Source organism: Macrobrachium nipponense, chromosome 27, assembly GCF_015104395.2.
Source record: "Macrobrachium nipponense isolate FS-2020 chromosome 27, ASM1510439v2, whole genome shotgun sequence".
NCBI classification, from domain to species: Eukaryota; Metazoa; Arthropoda; class Malacostraca; order Decapoda; family Palaemonidae; genus Macrobrachium; species Macrobrachium nipponense.
The window spans coordinates 31,001,015-31,023,271 of NC_087216.1; the positions used below are offsets into that span (position 1 = coordinate 31,001,015).

General features: G+C 37.9%; 1 protein-coding gene across 1 annotated transcript in view; it reads right to left on the reverse strand.

Annotated features, from left to right (window-relative positions):
- The window catches only part of LOC135200655 (tuberin-like), a 220,006-nt gene that overhangs the window by 41,467 nt on the left and 156,282 nt on the right, over positions 1–22,257 (reverse strand). Inside the window, exons 4-6 of the mRNA XM_064229262.1 lie at positions 16,188–16,385; positions 8,868–9,042; positions 1,297–1,488 (exon numbers count right to left, since the gene is read on the reverse strand). Coding sequence (XP_064085332.1) covers positions 1,297–1,488; positions 8,868–9,042; positions 16,188–16,385 — 565 coding nt within the window. The remainder of the gene's footprint in view (positions 1–1,296; positions 1,489–8,867; positions 9,043–16,187; positions 16,386–22,257) is intronic.

The following is a 22,257-nucleotide window of genomic DNA, read 5'->3' on the forward strand; positions in this document are numbered from 1 at the left end:
TTGACATATTGGGGAGCGGCAATCAACCCCCTATCATGCCCCACACCCTGCAACAATCCACCACTCACCTGAGAGGGATGCACTTTGGAGAGGTGTATGCAAGCGCTCGTGGTGAGGAGGAAGTGTTAGGCTTACTCTTTGAGGTTCCTTCTTTACAAACATTCTCCTACTGGATGAAGATGATAGGAAGAAAGAGCTCAATGATGGGGATAATGAGGAAGAGGGGGAGAGAAGGAAGGTTTGTGCCTCCCTCTTTGCTCCTAGCTCATGTCATGTGCGACCTCTCCTTTCCCCCAGCCAGTGTCACATGCTTCCTCACCTTGTCCCTAGACTGTGTCATACTCTCCTCCAAGGAAATAGCAGCACTTGAACTCCTAGCAGCTGCAGTGACATCAAATGTAGCAGTTGACATATTGGGGACAGGCAATCAAACTCCCGTATCAATGCCCCACACCCTGCACAATCCCACCACTCACCTGAGAAGGGGTGCACTTTGGAGAGGTGTAGGCAAGTGCTCGATGGTGAGGAGGAAGTGTTAGGCTTACTCTTTGAGGTTACCTTCTTTACCAAACATTCTCCCTTACAACTGAATATTTAATGGTAGGGATTCACCTAAAAAACTGGCGGGGATTAAACTTCACTAAACATTCATACTAAAGGCCTTCGCACCTCCAAATATGAATCTATTTCTCCCGTAATAAAATCACACATTTGACTTAACAGTCAGGAGCAGCACAGCAAGATGCCTTAGTGACTACAAGTGATGATGGGTATTTGCCAACTCACTTCCTCATAACCACCAGTTAAGTATATTTATTTAAATTTAACCATACCACTGAGCTGATTAACAGTTCTCCTAAGGCTGGCCCGAAGGATTAGATGATTTCATGTGGCTATGAACCAATTGGTTACTTAGCAACAGGATTTACGGCTTATTGTGGGATCCGAACCACATTATATTGAGAACTGAATTTCTAATCACCATAAACCAATTCCTTTGGTTCTATATTGGCAGAGCGGGGAGCGAACTCGGACTATCAAATCGATAGCAGAATACACAACTTACTCATCCAATGATGAACTAATAACCATCAGTTATCCACCTTAATATCAAGTTCAACAGTTTCATGTTAAAGAATACTGTTATATAAAAGTTGGTTTGCAATCATGGTTGAAATCCATTTCTTGAAACTGTAATATGTAATTATTTTTAATTTAAGCTAGTGGAAATAAATTTAATAAAGCACTCTCTGGACTACGAAGAAATAATAACAGCAAAGAAATCTCAAACCTAACCTGTTGTAGAGTAGGCAATACTGCAGCTGGCTTGTAATTCAATGAAGATACTTTATTATTACCCCAAAGGGCTGATGTTAGAAAGAAGATGGCTCCTCTAACCATGTGTGGATCGCCATTGCTTTGAATCAGGCGACACAGAACGTAGAGCCCACTATTGCCCAAGTGTGTCCCAAGAAGATTACGCATAATCTGTAACAAAAGAGGATTATATACAGGCTAAAAATGGCAATGTTTTTCTTACTATACCATACATCTTCTCTAGATACTCACTTAGTATGTTAAAATCAACGAATTACCTCTATCCTAGTACAAAATTACAGCCTTGTGGGTAATCGCAGTAGTTATTTAAGTATAAAAAAATTAATAGTATGAAGGACCATACATCACAAAGAACGGATATTCTGAGTGTGCTCTAAACAGAAGTGAATGCAGACTTTACTGCGTAATCTAATGTAATGTTAACACTGTTCTTGATTATGATACTTGGCTCAGTCTCTGTTTATGATTATGACATCTGGCTCAATTCTTCTCATATAACTTCATGAACTTTGCTAATAACAGAATTCAAGACATCCTCTATAAAGACTCAAAATCAATTAAATTTAGTATTTACATTTACCTACATCTTAGGTAATAAGTGCTATATTTTGTAACCAAGTAAACTACAGGCGGCCATCGGTTAGCGGCAGGGGTTCCGTTCCTCGCCACCAACGCCAAGTGATTTTAAAGCCTACGGATGCCGCACACCTTTCAAAATTCTAGACCAGTTGACAGCGCCCAAGACCAGTCAAACAGCGCCTTAATCCAGTGATGGCGCAATAAGTAAAATTATATTTATACAGTATAGATCTATAGAATTTACTGTACAGTAAATTATAGTATTATAAATACTGTAAAGTGAAAAAAGCCTAGCTTTAATCCTTTGGGTGTCTAGAGTATGTAAAGATATTATAAGGTGTTATACAGTGTACAGGTAGCTGTTGTGTTCAAGTTACGATAATTCGTCTTACGATAATCCGATTTTATGAGAGACCAAATTACAATAGCCTAACTTTATCCCATCTTCAAGTTACATAAGCTCAAAAACAGCAAAAGAGAATGATGAAAGTATGGTGTTAACGTTATACTCGTTGCATAAATGTGTACAGCAATGAACAACCGAACGTGAAACAACTTTTTTTTTTCTTTTCTTTTAAGTACAACCGAATTTGATAACATCCATTTGGCTTGTATTTCAACCCCCGTACTAAAGTACACTATTACCATAGTTGTTATAAAGGACGTTATGTAGAATAGAACTGAGATATCTTTTTGTAATAACTTTATTCTCTATAGATCAAAGATTAATATAGATCAGAGATTAATATAGATCAAAGATGAATCAGGAAATACAGGCGGCCCTCGGTTAGCGGCAGGGGTTCCGTTCCTGGCCACCGACGCCAAGCGATTTTCGACGCAGAGCGATTTTAAAGCCTATGGGCGCCGCACACCTTCTTTTGAAACTCTAGACCAGTCAAAGGTGCCGTAATCCCACAACGGCGCAATAAGTAAAATTATATTTATGCAGTATAGTACTATAGAATTTACTGTACAGTACATGTGGGTGTCTAGAGTATGTAAAGATATAAAGTTTATACAGTGCACAGGTAGCTGTAGTGTTCAGGTTACGATCATTAGTCTTACGATAGTTCGATTTTATGAGAGATCAAATTACCATGGCCTAACTTTATCCATCTTCTAGTTACATAAGTTCAATAACAGCAAAAGAGAATGATGAAAGTATGGTTTTAACGTTATCCACTCTTTTGCGTTGCGGACGTGTACAGCCATGAACAACCGAACGAGAAAAGACTTTTTTTTTTTTTTTTTTCTTCTAAGTACAGGCGGCCCGCGGTTAACGGCGCAATCACTCAACGGCGAATCGGTTTTACGGCGGTCGTCAAAAATATTCATTAAAAAAAATAAGGCATTTTAAAGGTATCTTTACGGCACAAATTTCAGTTAACAGCGCCGCTAGCGCCGTTGTCTAACGAGTTCATACATATGTAGAAATGCCGTTCAGACCATAAAGGTTATGCAAATTATATTAACAAATTTTATGGAGAGTTATTACGTAGGTATTAGGGTAAAATATATGCCTCTGACGCTGTTCTATGCCGAAAATATCGAGTTACATAAGTGCAAATTTAGCTATGGATGTGTCGATTCATAATTGTTCATGCTTTTGTTTAAAATGTGTGGTGAAAATGTATTACGTGAAAGCATTTTTTTGTTATTTCTGGTATAGAAATATGATACAAAGGCAGCTTTTGAAACTGCCCTTCAAGATAGCAAATACGATGTTTTTCATGTTCTTTCTTGTAAGCCGCCGCCTGCCGCTCTTCCGAAAATATGAAAAATATCGATTTAAAAAAGTGCAAATTAGCGATCGATGTGTCGATTTTATAAATGTTTATGCTTTTATGTTTAAAAATGTGTATGAAAAATGTATACGAATAGGGTATTTTATTTCTGTGCAGAAATATGATAAAAAGGCAGCTTTTGAAACTCCCCTTCAAGTTATCGACTACGATGTGTTTTTCAAGTTCGTTCTTGTATGCCGCCGCAGCATACAAGAACGGAACTTGAAAAACACATCATAGTCGATAACTTGAAGGGGAGTTTCAAAAGCTTGGCCTTTTTATCAAATTTAAACTGCACAGAAATAAAAATACCCTATTCGTAATACATTTTCATACACATTTTAAACATAAAAGCATAAACATTTATAAAAATCGACACATCGATCGCTAATTCGCACTTTTTTGCCGCCCCGTCTGCCGCTCTTCCAAAATATCGAGTTAGAGAGAGAGAGAGAGAGAGAGAGAGAGAGAGAGAGAGAGAGAGAGAGAGAGAGAGAAAGTGTGCAAAAATTTAGCGATCGATGTGTCGATTTTTCAAATGTTTATGCTTTTATGTTTAAAATGTGTATGAAAATATATTGCGTAAAAGGTATTTTCATTTTTGTACAGAAATAAGATACAAATTAAGGCAGCCTTTGTAACTACGCTCCACGTTGTCAGGGGATGTTTTTTCATGTTCGTTCTTGTCCGCCAGTTCCGAAAAATGCATTGTGTTATTTTATTAATATGCATCTTTTCCATAAATCCTTTAAAAAGTTATACATTATTTCACTGTATCCAAGAATATTGTATGTATTCTCATATTATTGTATTTTAAAATACTACAGCAAACTTAAGCCCGTATTCCGCGGAGTGGCCAATGTTGTGGTTTGAAATCAGCTGATGAATACGAGTCTGTTTCACCATAACGCAATTCTGAGCGAATGCTCTTGCTTCTAGTTAGCATAAACGAATATCTAGATACTTGACTTATATGAGACAAAGTTATTTTTCCTTATACAGCGTGTTTTTAGGTGGAAATATTTATTGAATATGTCTCGTTGTGAATGTGAACTACTATTTTTTTCGTTAACAGATTACGTTGGCGGCATGTTTATTGCGTAACAAATTACGTGATTCCGTTCGCAATACGTAATCCTTTATATCATCGTAATACGAACTTTACGTTATTTATCTTATATCGGCCGTGAAAACCAACAGTAAAATGTGTTCTTTCAAGCACAGTAGTTTTGATTAAAATTATTTTATCCCAATTTTATCTATGGTTGTGTGTATGGCAGACGTTTACTGCAGTTTTATCCTTGTTGCCGATGTACGATAATAGTCATTAGCAGCTTGAACAGTTTTCTCAGCTTCAGTCATAATTAGGTTTAAATTAAACGTATATTTCCCGATTGATCTTAATCTATATTGATCTCTGATCTATAGCGAATAAAGTTATTACATTAAGATATCTCAGTTCTATTCTATACATAACGCCATTTATAACAAATACGGTAATGTTGCACTGTAGTACGATGATCGAAATACAAGCCAAACATGTTATCCAGTTCGGTTGTACTTAGAAAAAAAAAAAAAAAAAGTCGTTTCTCGTTCGGTTGTTCATGGTTGTACACGTTCACGCAACGAGTATAACGTTAAAACCATACTTTCACCATTCTCTTTTGCTGTTATTGAACTTATGTAACTAGAAGATGGATAAAGTTAGGCCATTGTAATTTGATCTCTCATAAAATCGAACTATCAAGACTAATGATCGTAACCTGAACATACAGATACCTGTACACTGTATAAACTTTATTATATCTTTACATACTCTAGACACCCACATGTACTGTACAGTAAAATTCTATAGTCCTATACTGCATAAATATAATTTTGTTATTGCGCCGTTGTGGGATTACGGCGCCTTTGACTGGTCTAGAGTTTCGAAAGAAGGTGTGCGGCGGCCGTAGGCTTTAAAATCGCTCAGCGTCGAAAATCGCTTGGCGTCGGTGGCCAGGAAACGGAACCCCTGCCGCTAACCGAGGGCCGCCTGTACAACCGAACTGGATAACATCTGTTTGGCTTGTATTTCGATCATCGTACTACAGTGCAACATTACCGTATTTGTTATAAATGGCGTTATGTATGGAATAGAACTGAGATATCTTAATGTAATAACTTTATTCGCTATAGATCAGAGATCAATATAGAATAAAGATCAATCGGGAAATATACCGTTAATAAATTTAAAACCTAGTTATAACTGAAGCTGAGAAAAACTGTTCAAGCTGCTAATGACTATTATCGTACATCGGCAACAAGGATAAAACTGCTGTAAACGTCTGCCATCACACACAACTGTAGATAAAATTGGGATAAAATAATTTTAATCAAAACTACTGTGCTTGAAAGAACACATTTTACTGTTGGTTTCACGCCGATATAAGATAAATAACGTAAAGTTCGTATTACGATGATATGATGATATAAAGGATTACGTATTGCGAACGGAATCACGTATTTTTTTACGCAATAAACATGCCGCCAACGTTATCTGTTAACGAAAAAAATAGTAGTTCACATTCACAACGAGACATATTCAATAAATATTTCCACCTAAAAACACGCTGTTTAAGGAAAAATAACTTTGTCTCATATAAGTCAAGTATATAGATATTCGTTTATGCTAACTAGAAGCAAGAGCATTCGCTCAGAATTGCGTTATGGTGAAACAGACTCGTATTCATCAGTGAAATAATGTATAACTTTTTAAAGGATTTATGGAAAAGATACAAGAACGAACTTGAAAAAAACATCGTAGTCGATAACTTGAAGGGGAGTTTCAAAAGCTGCCTTATTATCATATTTCTTCACAGAAATAAAAATACCCTATTCGTAATACATTTTCATACACATTTTAAACATAAAAGCATAATCATTTATAAAATCGATACATCGATCGCTAATTTGCACTTTTTTTTAAATCGATATTTTCGGAAGAGCGGCAGGCGGCGGCTTACAAGAAAGAACATGAAAAAACATCGTATATGATAACGTGAAGGGCAGTTTCAAAAGCTGCCTTTGTATCATATTTCTGTACAGAAATAAAAATGCCTTTCATGTAATACATTTTCATACACATTTTAAACAAAAGCATGAACATTTATGAATCGACACATCCATAGCTAAATTTGCACTTATGTAACTCGATATTTTCGGCATTGAACAACGTCAGAGGCATATATTTTACCCTAATACCTACGTAATAACTCTCCATAAAATTTGTTAATATAATTTGCATAACCTTTATGGTCTGAACGGCACTTCTACATATGTATGAACTCGTTAGACAACGGCGCTAGCGGCGCTGTTAACTGAAATTTGTGCCGTAAAGATACCTTTAAAATGCCTTATTTTTTTAATGAATATTTTTGACGACCGCCGTAAAACCGATTCGCCGTTGAGTGATTGCGCCGTTAACCACGGGCCGCCTGTATACTGTTAAATTTAAACCTAGTTATAACTGAAGCTGAGAAAACTGTTCCAAGCTGCTAATGACTATAATTGTGCATCGGCAACAAGGATAAAACTCCAGTAAACGTATGCCATCAAACACAACCATAGATAAAATTGAGATAAAATAATTTTAATCAAAACTACTGGGCTTGAAAGAACACATTTTACTGTTGGTTTCACACCAATATAAGATATATAACGTAACGTTCGTACTATGATGATATAAAGAAAAATTGCAAACGGAATCACATAATTTTTTTGCGCAATAAACCTGCTGCCAACGTAATCTGTTAATGAAAAAAAAAAAGTTCGCAATCACAACAAGACATATTCAATTCATATTTCCACCTAAAAACACGTTGTATAAGGAAAAATAACCTTGTCTGATATAAGTTAAGTATCTAGATATTCGTTATGCCAACTAGAAGCATGAAAATTCGCTCAGAATTGCGTTAAATATGGCGAAACAAACTCGTGTTCGCCATCAGCTGATTTGAAACCAAAACATTGGCCGCTCCCCGGAATACTAGCTTAGATTTGCTGTAGTATTTTATAATTCAATAATATGAGAATACAATATTATTGGATACAGTGAAGTAATGTATTACTTTTTAAAGGATTTATGGAAAAGATGCATAATTAATAAAATAACACCATGCATTTTTCGGAACTGTGGCGGACAAGAACGAACACAAAAAAACATCCCCTGACAACGTGGAGGGTAGTTACAAAAGCTGCCTTTATATCATATTTATGTACAAAAATAAAAATACCCTATACGTAATACATTTTCATACACATTTTAAACATAAGAGCATGAACATTTATAAAATCGACACGTCGATCGCTAAATTTGCACTTTTTTAACTTGATATTTTCGGAAGGGCAACAGACGGCGGCTTACAAGAATGAACATGAAAAAACATCGTATTTGATAATGTGACGGGCAGTTTCAAAAGCTGCCTCAGTATCATATTTCTGCGTAGAATTAAAAATACCCTATACATAATACATTTGCATACACATTTTAAACATTAAAGCATGAACATTAATAAAATCGACACATCGATCGCTAAATTTGCACTTTTTTAACTCGATATTTTCGGAAGGGCAACAGACGGCGGCTTACAAGGATGAACATGAAAAAATATATTTCATAACGTGAAGGGCAGTTTCAAAAGCTGCCTTTGTATCATATTTATGTGCAGAAATAAAAATACCTTACAGGTAATACATTTTCATACACATTTTAATACACATTTTAAACATAAAAGCATGAACATTTATAGATCAACATACCCATAGCTAAATTTGCATTCTTTTAACTATATTTTCGGCATAGAACAGCGTCAGAGGCATATATTTTACCCTAATGCCTATGTAATAACTCCAAATACAATTTTTTAATATCATTTGCATAACCTTTATGGGCTGAATGGTATTTCTGCAAATGTATGTACTCGTTAGACATAACGGCGCTAGCGGTGCTGTTGACCGAAAATTGTGCCATAAAAATACCTTAAAATGTCTTATTATTTTAATGAATAATTTTGACAACAGCCGTAAAACCGATTCGCCATCGAGCGATTGCTATGTGAACCGCGGGCCGCCTGTATTCCCAATACAAATTAATATGACAGGGCAAGAATATAAAAATATAAGAACCTTCCATGTTTCTTGAGTCAACTGTGGGACGTTAACAGCCCTTGTAAGAGCAGTAATAAACGTTGGTAGAGCTGGTGATGGCAAGTAGGAATAAGCCAAAACTGCATCAAGAACTCGAAGGCAGAGTAATGCCTCTGCTTCATTGTGTGCCTGGAGCAACTGAAGCACCACCTGCCTGCGAACATTGACTGTATGAAAAACTGATCAAAAATAATTATCCTTAATTCATGTATAATTCTTTTGCTTGGTTCCAAACAAACCACTGGTTAACTAGTGCAAACTTCCATACAAGATTCAAAAAATTGTTTTATAAATTACCAGCATCAATAAAAAAAAAAATGTTCCCATAGGGCAACTTCCACCCAGTAATACCTACTACTTTAATACTGTTCAAAAGAGGCAGAAAATTTACAAAGAAATTTCTTTTTTCCTTAGATATAGCTATAATACTTACACCGAGAATAAATTATTTTGTATACATCAATTGTGGCAAAAAAATCCATTGGAAATCAATCATTTCATATTTCCAATTTTAACAATCTTACCAAATTATAACTAATCCAAAAATGCAATTAAAACTTTTCTTTTTGCAGTTCCTGAAAAAATCTGCAAAACTCAACAGCACCAGTTTGAAGTTACATTACAGTAGTTAGATTTTGAAATATGGGCCTCTAAGTGGCCTTATCAAAATGTTGTTCTGACCCTAGTTTCGAGGTGAATGACCTGCTGCTTCTGTGTTACTGTCAAGCAACAGTGGTTAAAAGATTGCAATAACTAGCAGAATATGCATATTTTACTTTATAACTGCAAAACCAAGACCTATTTTAAGAAATGACATACATCTCAGAAAATGTTCCCAAATTTCATTTCTTTCAAATTTCTTTGTATTTTTAGTGGCAGAACCTTATATCAGTATTAAATCAAAACATTTACAATTCCTCTCCAGGAAATTTTCTTTGCTTTATCAAAAAATAGGTGACTAATTCATTTTCAAACTGAATTGAAAACCATTTTGTCTTTAACAAACACCCTGACCACTAAAAAAATTTATTTCTAAACACAATTCATCTTGAGTATTATGATGATTTGAATGAATTACAGAATGTGCCAAATTCCTATTGCTACAATAGCTGAGATAAAAGTCAATTTATGGATTGTTGCACCATAATTGTGGACTAACGTTTTGGGTGAGTAGGACACATCAAACAAAAATGACAAATTTTAAATCAATTTGTATTTTTCATAGCTAACAAACCTGAGGTCTTAACAATAGGATTATTTCCCCATGCAAGCTGGTAACCAGTTGGTACAATCTAAGATTGAAAAGCAAGGATTCTGTGATCTCTGGCAACCCTGATCGTCCGGTGTGTTGTGCGGGTGAGAGCTACGCATCTACACTGTGACTCATCAGTCTTTCCCCCATCACAGGATACCCCAGAAGGTAGGGAGGTGGCTGGAGGTGGGACATTAGCTGTTAAGATCTCAGGTTTACTAGATATGAAAAATACAAATTGATTTAAAATTTGTCATTTATTCATATAAGGAACAAACCCTTGGTTTTAACAACAGGATAGACGTATACTTGGTGGGAGGTACAAGTATCCTACCCGGCTGGCGGTTAACCCACCAGCTCACTGCTTCAGAAGTCCGGCTCTGAACCATGTTATGCAATGCCCGCGAGAGGCCCGATATTTGACATCTAACCCCTGGCCATATGGGTCAACTTACAATGATATAAGGGCAGATTCATTGCATCCAGGGAATCTGTAAGAGAATTCTGACTGTCCAGATAACAAACAGAGGCTTTCGTCTGGATCCTTTATTAGTCCCCTCTCTCCCTTGCTAGTTTGCTACTGAATAGCCTTTAACTACTCGGATATAAAGAAATGAAGGTATCAGTATGACTACCTTACTCACCTGTATCATACCAGACCAGCATAATGACGTGTCTATTCCTCTACCTGCCCGTAGGAAGAAGAAAGGAACAAAGAGAAAGAAAGAGATCAGCCAACTCACTCATTCTCTCTTCCACACAATCATCATAGGTAAGATATACTCGTCCAATAAAGGGTATTAGGTGAATTGTACGACTTGTTGGGGAGCCACCACAGGACCCAAGGAAAACATGTCAAGGACTTGTGTGCAATAACTCTTAGGTAAAATAAGGTGAAGATAGTCTAACGTCACCAGGTACCAGCGTTCAGAATTCTGTTAACAGCCAAATTTTTCAAAAATGCCAGAGAGGAACTTATACTTCTGACATCATGTGCTCTAGCCTGCATAGACTCATTGGTGTGACCCTCCCCAGAACTGTACTCTCCTAGTTACCTCCATAATCCAAAAAGAAAGGGTATGCTTGGATATTTCCTTTCTGACTCGTCCCGTGCTTATGAAAAGTCAACGACATCTAGGTCTTAGATGACAAGTCCTTTTCAGATAGCACCTTAGGGATCTGACAGGGCATAGTAAGTCTTTCAATGATGAGATGGAGAAGGACTTGAATCTGTCGTCTTGTACTGAGGGGTTCTGAGTCTTGGCCACAAATTTCAGGACAAACTCGAAAGACACCAATCCCCAATCCCTGGTATGCGAAACATTATGACTCAGCCCATGGACTTCTCCCACCCTCTTTGAAGAGGCCATGGCTATCAGGAAGTCTGTTTTCAATGTCAAATCCATGTCTGAAGCCTGAAGTAGAGGCTTGAGCGGCGCTCTTAGACTATCGAAGCATCCCATGTTGGGGGTCTGAGTTCTCTTGGTGAACAGGTCTGTTGGAAACCCCTGAACAGCAAGTGATCTCCTAGGATGCTGAAATGTCTACACCTCGTAAGCATAGCACTAGGCTTAGTGCTGCCCTATAACCTCTAACATCCAAGATTGATAGTCTTTTCTCATTCTTGAGGAAGACTAAAAAATCTGCTATATGTTGAATAGAGACTTCAAGTGGAGAGAAACCCATCAACGACACCAATCACTGTATATTGTTCACTTTCTCTGATATACTGCTGATGATGAGGTCGAGGCATGTGGACATATCTTGTGCTGTCTGCTGAGAAATGCCCTTCTATCAGAGGAGATATTTGATAGTCTTCAATGAAGAGAGAGAGGGACTCTACCACCTGGTGAAATCTTTCTATGTGAGGCTGCCGCAGTTGTCACCACGGGGGGGATTCTCCTTGGAACCTCTAACAGTAGAGTTGGGAGGTCCAGGAATTACTCTACTTGAGCCCACAGAGGTTCAGGACCTGGCAGATCAGGCAAAAGAAGCTTCCTGTTGGAGTGTGTTGTGAAGAGATCCAGCACTGGTCTCCCCCATACTTGAAACGGCCTTTCTGCCATATCCTGAAGTAGAGACCACTCTGTGCCTAGGATCTGGTTCTGATGACTCAGTTTGCCAACCACAATGTTCTTCCTTCCTGGAATGTATCTCGCCAATAGCTCCACCGAGTTGTCCACCCCCCCTGGTGTAAGTTGACTGTCAGTGAATGCAGTTGACATGACATTAGGCCTCCCTGCTTGTTTGCATAGGCAACCACTGTGGTATTGTCCAACATCAGGACCACCTTCTCCCAAAACTTTCTCAATCCCAGAAAGGTTGCTTTCAACTCCAGAACATTGATATGCAGACTTTTTCCTCTACACCCCAAAGTCCTGAGGCTAATAGTTTTCCCATGTGAGCACCCCAGCCTGAGCTGGACGCATCCAACAACAGCAGTAAGTCCGAGGGGGGAAGGATGTAGAGGCACCCCAGTGAGAGATTCCGATTGTCCAACCACCACTGAAGATCTTGTTGCTCTTCCTCTGATAGTGGTACTCTCTGCCAAGGGGAATCTTCTCCCGGAGACCAGAATTCCTTCAGCCTCCACCGCAGTGACCGAAGATGTAACCGACCATGCGGGATCAGCTTCTCCGGGGAAGACAAAATCCCCAGTAGCACCTGTCAATGATGAGCCAGTGGGTCTGGTTGAGAGAGGAATTTGCATGCCACTAGACGCAATTTCTCAAATCTTTGTTCCAATGGGAATACCCTCAACTCCAATGTGTCTATTATTATCACCAGGTAAAGCATCCTCTGGCTGGGAACTAGGTTTGACTTCTCTAGGTTTATCATAATACGTACCTAGTTCTTGAAAAAACCGAAAGAGTCAGTACCTGTCCTAGAGTAGGTATCTCAGAAGTCGAATACCCCATGTGTGAGCCCACACCAAGATGAGAGTGAGTATCCATGTGAACATAGAGGAGATGTGGCTAACCCAAAGCATAGGACCTTGAACTGATAAATTTGTTCTCAGAGAGTAAAATGCAGAAACTTCCTGGACGAAGGGTGGATAGGAACCTGGAAGTAAGCATCCTTCAGGTCTATTAAAAGCATGAAGTCGTTGTCCCTTACTGCTGCTAGCACTGTTCGAGGGTCTCCATTTTGAACTTTGTCTTCTTGGTGAACAGGTTCAGGGATGACAAGTTGATTACTGGTCTCCAATCGCCTGTGGCCTTTGGCACCAGGAAGATACGACGGTAAAATCCCGGTGTGAGATGGTCTACTTCCTCTATTGCACCTTTGTCCATCATCTTTGACATTTCCTTTAGAAGAGCTACGAGCTTTAGTGATCCTTGGGAATATGTAAGGTTGAGGAGGGGTTTGTCTGAGAGGGGAGGGGGAAGTTCGAATGGTAGTAGATATCCTACCTGAAGGACATCTACTACCCATTTCTCTGCTCCGTGATTTTGCCACTTGGCCCATCAACTCGCCAGGCATCCCCCTACCCATGGCAATAGTGAGGGAGAGGTGCCCACTCTATTGCCGGCTCCCTCTGCCCCTAACCCTTGCAACCCTTCCTGGTTTGAATCCTCTGGATTAAAAGGGACGCTGCTGTTTACTGCGTTTGGCTTGCGAGGTTGCCTGTGGAACCTTTACTGCTGTTGAATTCTTGTTGATTCTCACTGGTGATGGTTTTTTCATCTGCCTTTGGGGAAGGGGAGGAGGGCGTTGTGATCTCACTTCCAAATTCGATACCGCTTGCTCTACCAACCTGTTTTAGGTATCAGCCCGTCGGCAGTCGATTGCCTCCCCCAACTCCATTCTTGGGAAAAGATCTGTGACTTCGAAATACTATCCCCATTCCTTATGGCCGATACAGTCAGGATCCAGTAAGCTCGCCACCTTGGAGAGTGCTGTGTCTCTCCTGGCTAATATGAGATTGGCCAATAAGTTATCACTCAGGTGAGCTAAGTACGAAATCACCTTGGCTCCTGACTGTAAAATACCTGTGAGTGACAAAGGGCTCACTACTCTACCTGTTCTACTCTCAGACACGCATCTGTGGCCGTGCAAGGGACTAGGGGTTCGTTCACGAGAAGGAGAACACAACTGATCCCTGGATAAGGAATGTCCCCAATGGTCATCGCTACTCCTGGATGAAGGAACCTTTGACCTCTTGATCAGTGCCCTCTGGTCCTTGCGGCGACGAACAGGAATGGAAGCTGATGATGAGGGAGAAATAACCCTCTGCTTTTCATCTTGTACATGCAATGACGCACGTACGTGGGGAGAAGTCATTCCTATCACTTTCTCCACTAAAACGGTCGCGGACATCGTCCAGAGACGCCTTATCCTGCAGGGAAGACATGAAGCCAGGCTTCCTTGATGAATGGAAGAACAAGGAAGTCTTTCTTCCTCATCTTTACTCCCTACTTCCCCTCTCTCCCCATGTACATGTACGTGAATGGGAGATCGTTGAGGGGTAGTGGGAGAAACACTCCTCTTACTTGGCAATGGGGAAGCCACAGTCCTTTGCTCTCCAATGTCTGATCCATTGCACAAGGGGAGAAGGCAACTAGGTAAGGGACGAGACCCTCTCCTTCCTACGACGCTTGCTAGAAGTCACTGGGGTGGTGCATGCCTTCCTCTTAGTGCTCTTCTTCTTCAGTGCTAAGACAGCTAGCCTACTCTCCAACACCAAGTCCAGTCTCTCAAAAAGCAACTGAAACAGCATCTCAGACGTCTCTTCGCGTGAAGACGATGACATCGTGGCCGGGAGGGATGACGTAGATCTTGGAAGATAGCTGCTTGCTGCATCTGACGACATGTGTTGGGAGGATGTATCGAGTGACGTCACGACATCCCCAAACTCCATGCGGGCTGCTTGCCTCAACGGCAGAGGAATAAAAGATGGCAGCAGCAGAGTGATACAGTATGGCGTCAGCAGAGGAATACTGGGCAGCAACCGCGATGGTGTTATCGGGCTGTAGGTGAGGGGTTACCGCAGTCCTGCATAGAAGAGGGCTGGTGGGGGAGGGACTGGTAGGAGGGCGAGCCTGTGATTCCAGTAAATGGAACAACAAACCCTACCAAGATGGTGGACCCCATAGCCCCAGAGATGCCCACAGTACCGCCAACTTGGATGCTTCTTCCCCTGAAACAAAGATATCATTAAATACCAAATCTTCTCTTCTGGGAAGACAAATAGAACCTGAAGGAAAAGGAGTCATATTAAACATAAGATTACGGTTACGTCCTCCCGAAACTTCCAACAATGAATCGATGGAAGAAAAGGAAGGAGCTCTAATTACACTAGTACCGTCCCCTTCCTGAGTGTCGATGGGGGAAGCCGCCGAATCTTGATGAGGAGGAAAGAATCCTTCCCATGACAGAAGCATTGACGCTCTACGATGCTCTCTTACTATAAAACAGCTTCCTCTGAGAGATAGGCCATGCCCTACACTCTACACAGGGGTTGGTAACAGTACAAATGTTGGCTCTGCACCTACTGCATGTCAAATGTGGGTTGGTTGCTACAGAAGTAAAAAAAACTTGAGCAGGGGAATCCGTGAACACCCTGGCACATGCGCTGATGAGCTTAAAAAATCCAGAGGAATCCACATCTAAAAAACAAAGCACTCACACACACAACAGAGAAAGGAACAGGCAAAAATGACCGGCTTGGGGAGGAGAAGGAGAAAGCAAAAGCGTACGTATCTCCAGGGCGGTCATTAAAGACCGACAAATCACAGCGTAGATGCGTAGCCCTCAGCCGCATAGCACAACGAACGATCAGGGTTGCCAAAGATCACAGATTCCTTGCTTTTCTATCTTCTATTGTACTGACCGGTTACCAGCTTGCGTGGGAAAATAATCCTATTGTTAAGACCGAGGGTTTGTTCTGCGTACAAATAACTATCCATTCAGTAGACACATAATTCTTCTTATTCTACATTATAATCATATTGTACTTCTGTCACACTTTCTTAATTTCTTTTTTTTAATATCCATCAACAACTGAAACATTCATGCTATTGGGATTAGTAATATAAATTACTTACTTGACATAACCAGTCACCACTGTTTCATCAAGGTAGGCAGCATTAAATTTGACCAAATTTACTAGAAGATTTAGAGCATCTGCAGTCTGTGGAGATGCCAACACAAAAGGCAACCATTCTAATAAAAAAGGGCCAGCTAATTCTTCTATGTACTCCAACTGCTTTCCATCTGAAACTACTTCTCGGAAGAAGTCAAACCTACGTGAAAAAAAATTACATTTTTATAATGAAGTCAAACCTACATGTGAAAAAATTACATTTTTATAATAACTTTCTGTAAATACTTACCCAGTAATTAAGCAGCTATAGTTTAACTAAATGGCAGCCAATTTTCCAAATTAGCGGTGGCAATTCTTTTTCTGTTTTGGTGTAGAAATAGCCCCGCCCACTATCAGGGAAGAGAGGAACAACTCAACAAAGACCTGACAATTTGTTTATGACTTATGTACCGCTCAGGGAGGTGGTTGGACCTCTAATCTTTAATTACTGGGTAAGTATATCCAAAAAGTTATTTTATTATAAAAATTTCATTTTTGTATATGCAACTTACCAAGTACTACCGTGTATACTCGCATATCATGCGACTTTTGAAGGCCTAAATTAGGAGCTGATTTTAAGGGGGTTGCATCTTACATGAGATATAAAATTCAAATATGTAATAATCATATATTGGTATCGTATAACAAAACACAAACATAATGGAATGCATCTTTTCCATGGATCTTTTAAAAAGTTGTGTTTTACTTCACTGCATCCAATAATATTATATGTACTATTTTCTTATTACTATTTGTTTGTATTATGAAATACAAACATAGCAATCATGTTTGGGATTAAAGATCAGCTGAGGGTGATTAAGAGTAAGTTTGTTTTGCTGTGTTGAACTCAAATCAGTGACACCTTCTTGCTTCTAGTTAGCACAAATGAATCTCAGGATGCTCTGTTTATATGTGAGATAAGGTTTTTTTACGTTTTACAGTGTTTTCAAGTGGAAATATAACTTAAAAAGTATCGCTAAACAAAATTTAGTTATTTTTTGGTTAGATGGCGCTGAAGGCATGTTTATTGCGTAAACAAAAACCAACAGATTCCGTTCTATATTTTCACTTTATCTCACCAGAATACTACGAGCTTTGCATATTTATCTTCTATTGGAGTGAAAACAGTAAAATGTGTTCTATTTATGTCCAGTAGTTTTGATTAAAACATTTTTCTCATTTTGTTTGCGGTTGAATTTGAAGGTACTACACCAAAGTTTTTAAGTTTCATCCATATAGTACTATTATCGTGCATTAGCAACAAAGATATAACTCCAGTAAACTTAAGCCATCAAACACAACCATAGATAAAATTGAGAGAAAATCATTTTAATCAAAACTTCAGGTCTTGAAAGAACACATTTTACTGTTGTTTTCACGCCGATAAAAGATAAGTAAAGTAACGGTAAAGGTTCGTACTACGATGAAATGAAGTGAAAATAGCAAACAGAATCACGTAATATTTTTACACAATAAACATGCCCACAACGCAATCTGTTAACAAAAAAAAAATTAGTTCACAAGACGTATTTAATTCATATTTCGACTTAAAAACACGTAGTAAAATGACAAATTACCTTGTCTTATATAAGGAAAGTATCTAGATATTTTACGGTAACTAGAAGAAAGGTAATTTGCTCTGAATTGAGTTAAATACGGAGAAATAAACTCGTATTTGCCATCAGCTGATTTATAATCCAAAACACTGGCCACTTTTTTAGTATTTTATGATATAATAATATGAGAATACACACACTATTATTGGATACTGTAATGTTGGTCATAACTAATTGCGGTAGTAAGTAGACTACTACTTGTAATGTAAAAATGTATCAGTCCTATTCTCCTTAACGTTATTTGTGACATAACTATGGTAATTTTTTACTATCGTACGATGGTTGAAATGCAAGCAAAAAGGCTGTTGTTATATGATTGGTTGTTCATAGCAAATCAGCTGTTTCTGACTATATGCGTTTTCCAAACAAGTACACCATTACTACCGATACTTTTTGCATTCTCTTTTAATTTTTTAAACTTAACTAGAAGATGGGATAGATTAAGAGATGGAGGAAAAGGGGTTAGCCTAACTAAAAACTGGAATAGATAAAGAGGAGGAAAAAGAGGTTAGCCTATTGTTCAATTTTGGTCCAGTAAATTTAACTCGCACGATACGTGAGATACGTGATAAAATCATTTTTTGAGGGTGAAAATTTGGGGGTCGCATGATATGCGAGATCGCGTGTTATGCAAGTATATACGGTATCATCGGGGGTACCATTCTTGGTAGGGTGCTGATTAAGGGGGCCGGCCGGCTAATGCCATTTTTTAAGGAAAGGACTTTGATATTCATACCACTTAATAAGGTGACTTGGGACATCTCCAAACCACATATGATTTTCGCCTCTTGACCTGTTTTGTGACGCCAGGGCGATTTATCCCGAAAATAAAATTTTTCAAATTCTATCTCCTCCCTTGATATATAATATTAAGACCTAGGATTACTACCATATATAAACCTGATGTACACCTCCAATCAAATACGGAGTTTTTTTTCTAAAAGTCATTTTTTTGCTAGATGGGAATTTTTCAATATGGTAAAAAAATAAACCCTATAAATCAGGAGAAAAAAATTTATAAAAAAAAAAAAGACTAAACAAAAATTGGAAAAAGGGCTCCATTTGATTGTTCTATAATGTCTTCCTGAGTTATATACCAAATTCCAATTATAGCTTTAAAACTAAGTGAGAAGATAGATTTTGAAGGTCAATAAGTATAGTTTTCAGATAAGGGCGTTCAAAGTTTTCCTTCGTATTTCTATAAAGACAATGTTAATAAATAATGATTATTATGAATGTATATTTTTTTTGTCTATTAATAAACCAAAACTATTTTATTTATCATAATTTAATCATAAATAATGGGGCACTGCTTGAGGCAAGATGGGGCACTCCTTCCTGTGCAACTCTCTCTCCCCCCTTCACTAACTCGGCTTATTACAGCGAATTTTCTTCTTCTGTATGCTAGGGAGATGTTTTCCTTGTATTTTCCTCTTTGGCATGATTTAACTCTTACCGAAACAAGATAAACAAAAGTAAATGCAAGAGAATGTCAGAGGTGAAACTCAAAGGTATACTCTCTTTTTACAAAGACAATCTAATAAATCATGATTATTATGAATTTCATATTCCATTTTGGGTATTAAAAAACAAAACTTTGTTATTTATCATAAATGAAGATCTCTTTGCTCAAAGGTCGTAGCCTTGGGCACAGTGTGACATGTGCTGTCAGGCAAGACGGGGGCGATACTACGCAACCCTCCCCTCTCTCTTCACTAGCTACGCGTATATTATCCCTTAAACTCCTATTGGACGTATTTTACGTCGAGATAAATTGTCTGTCGGGTGCCGACTGGACGTAATTTACGTCAACAAAGTTTTTTTTAAAAATTGCAGAAAAATACTTATAGGCCTACCAGCCGAAAACTTTTGAATCACGCGAATTGGGGGATGCTGGGAGTTCACGGATGAAGGTGTTGTTTTGTTTACAATTGTTACACAGGCGTGCAAGCGCGAATTTCTTTCTTATCGCACTAAAAAGTACCAGTGACATCTCGGAAATTATTTTGTCACTGATAATTTTTGCACCATTTTAAATTAGCCGTTTCATGGAGTATTATATATGAAAATGTGCGCATTTTCATGTAGAATACAACAAAAAATACTCATGATTGTAGCTTTTATCAGTTTTGAAATATTTTCATATAAATAACGATAAGTGCCAAAATTTCAACCTTTGGTCAACTTTGACTCTTCCGAAATGGTCGAAAAACGCAATTGTAAGCTAAAACTCTTATATTCTAGTAATATTCAATCATTTACCTTCATTTTGCAACAAATTGGAAGTCTAGCACAATATTTCGATTTAAGGTGAATTTATGAAAAAACTTTTTCCTTACGTCCACGCAGTAATTCTTCCGAAAAAATCATACGTGCGATTGTCGTAATGTTTGCACCATTTTAAATTAGCCGTTCCATAAAGTTTTATATATGGAAATGTGTGCAATTTCATGCACAATACAACTAAAGACAACCCATGGTTGTAGCTTTTATCAGTTTTGAAATACTTTCATATAAATAACGATAAGTGCCAAAATTTCAACCTTTTGTCAACTTTGACTCTACCGAAATGGTCGAAAAACGCAATTGTAAGCTAAAACTCTTATATTCTAGCAATATTTAACCATTTATCTTCATTTTGCAACAAATTGGAAATCTCTAGCACAATATTTTGATTTATGGTGAATTTATGAAAAAAATATATATATATATTTTCCTTACGTCCGCGCGGTAACTCTTCCGAAAAAATCATATGCGTGATTGTCGTAATGTTTGCACCATTTTAAATTAGCCGTTACATAAAGTTTTATATATGAAAATGTGCGCAATTTCATGTAAAATACAACAAAGAAATAATTGAGGGTTGTAGCTTTTCTCTTTTTCGAAATATTTGCATATAAATCACGATAAATAGAAAAAAAACCACGTTCGGTCAACTTTGACTCTACCGAAATGGTTGAAAAACGCAATTGTAAGCTAAAACTCTTACAGTCAAGTAATATTCAGTCATTTATCTTCATTTTGAAACAAATTGGAAGTCTCTAGCACAATATTTAGATTTATGGTGAATTTTTGGAAAAAAAAACATTCCTTCTCTCCGCGCGCGGATTCTCCGCCTCAAATCTCCGAAATGCGTAAGTCGCATTCTCGGAATATTTGCTCCATTTCATATTAGGCATTTCATAGAGTTTTATATATGAAAAAGTGTGCAATTTCATTTAAAATGCAACAAAAAATAATTGAAGGTTGTAGCTTTTCTCATTTTTGAAATATTTGCATATAAACAAATATATATATAAAAAATTTGACATTCTGTCAACTTTAACTCGTCCAAAATGGTCGAAAACTGCAATTGTAAGCTAAAACTCTTACAGTATAGTAATATTCAATCATTTATCTTCATTTTGAAACAAATTGGAAGTCTCTAAAAAAATATTTAGATTTATGGTGAATTTTTGAAAAAACCATTTTTTTACATCCTCGTGTTACAAATTCATGCATCATTTTGTGATAATATTTTCTCTGTGTTGCTTTGATCGTTTTACAATGTGTTATATACCAAAATAATTGCAATTTAAGTGTACAATACAACGAAAACAAAATTAACTCATTAGCCTTAACCGTTTTGCTCACAGCATGATTTGAATACAATTAAATATGAAATTTTGTTTTCGCGCTATCATATATCGCATTATTTATATATGATAATGATATATTTTTTCATTTCTGATGGTTGCATACTAAAATTCAGGCAATGACAAAAATGGAGCCAAAAATAAACTCTTAATCTTGAAAATTAAGGGTGCTGTGATTTTTTGAAAAAAACTTTTTTTCCGCTTCGGCGCTCGCTCGCGAACGCCGCCGGCATACGGGGGACACTTTCGGAAATACCATCTCGGCGTTTAAGGGTTAAAAGACCTAATTCCTGGGCTAAATGAATTTAGTTTTCCTCCATTAACACTTCACTTGCACTCTCACCACCTTGGTTACTTACCTTCTCCATTAGGGCTTTAAATGAAGAACCTAACTGAGCCATACACTCTTAAAATAATACTAAACTTATGGTCGAATTTCAACTCAAACTTTGACTCTAATTCGGCAATGGCGTTGGGGGCATTAACGAGGGAGTCAGTTAAAGGTTGTGTTGTTAAGATTGGGGAAGGAGTAGGAGACATCACAGGTACAGGGCCTGTAGGTCAAAACTACTATCCTGACTAGCATTCGTTTTGTCATGTCTACGATAGCCTTTCTATTCCTACCCCTTTTCAGCTTATTTTAATCAGAAGAAATCTTTCCATTGTTTAATACCCCAATCTATATTAAGACCGAAGGTTTGGTCACGTACGAACAACTATACATTCCTCACAAGATAAAGATGGTGAACAAATTTGACCCCTGCATGAAGTGCAAATTGCG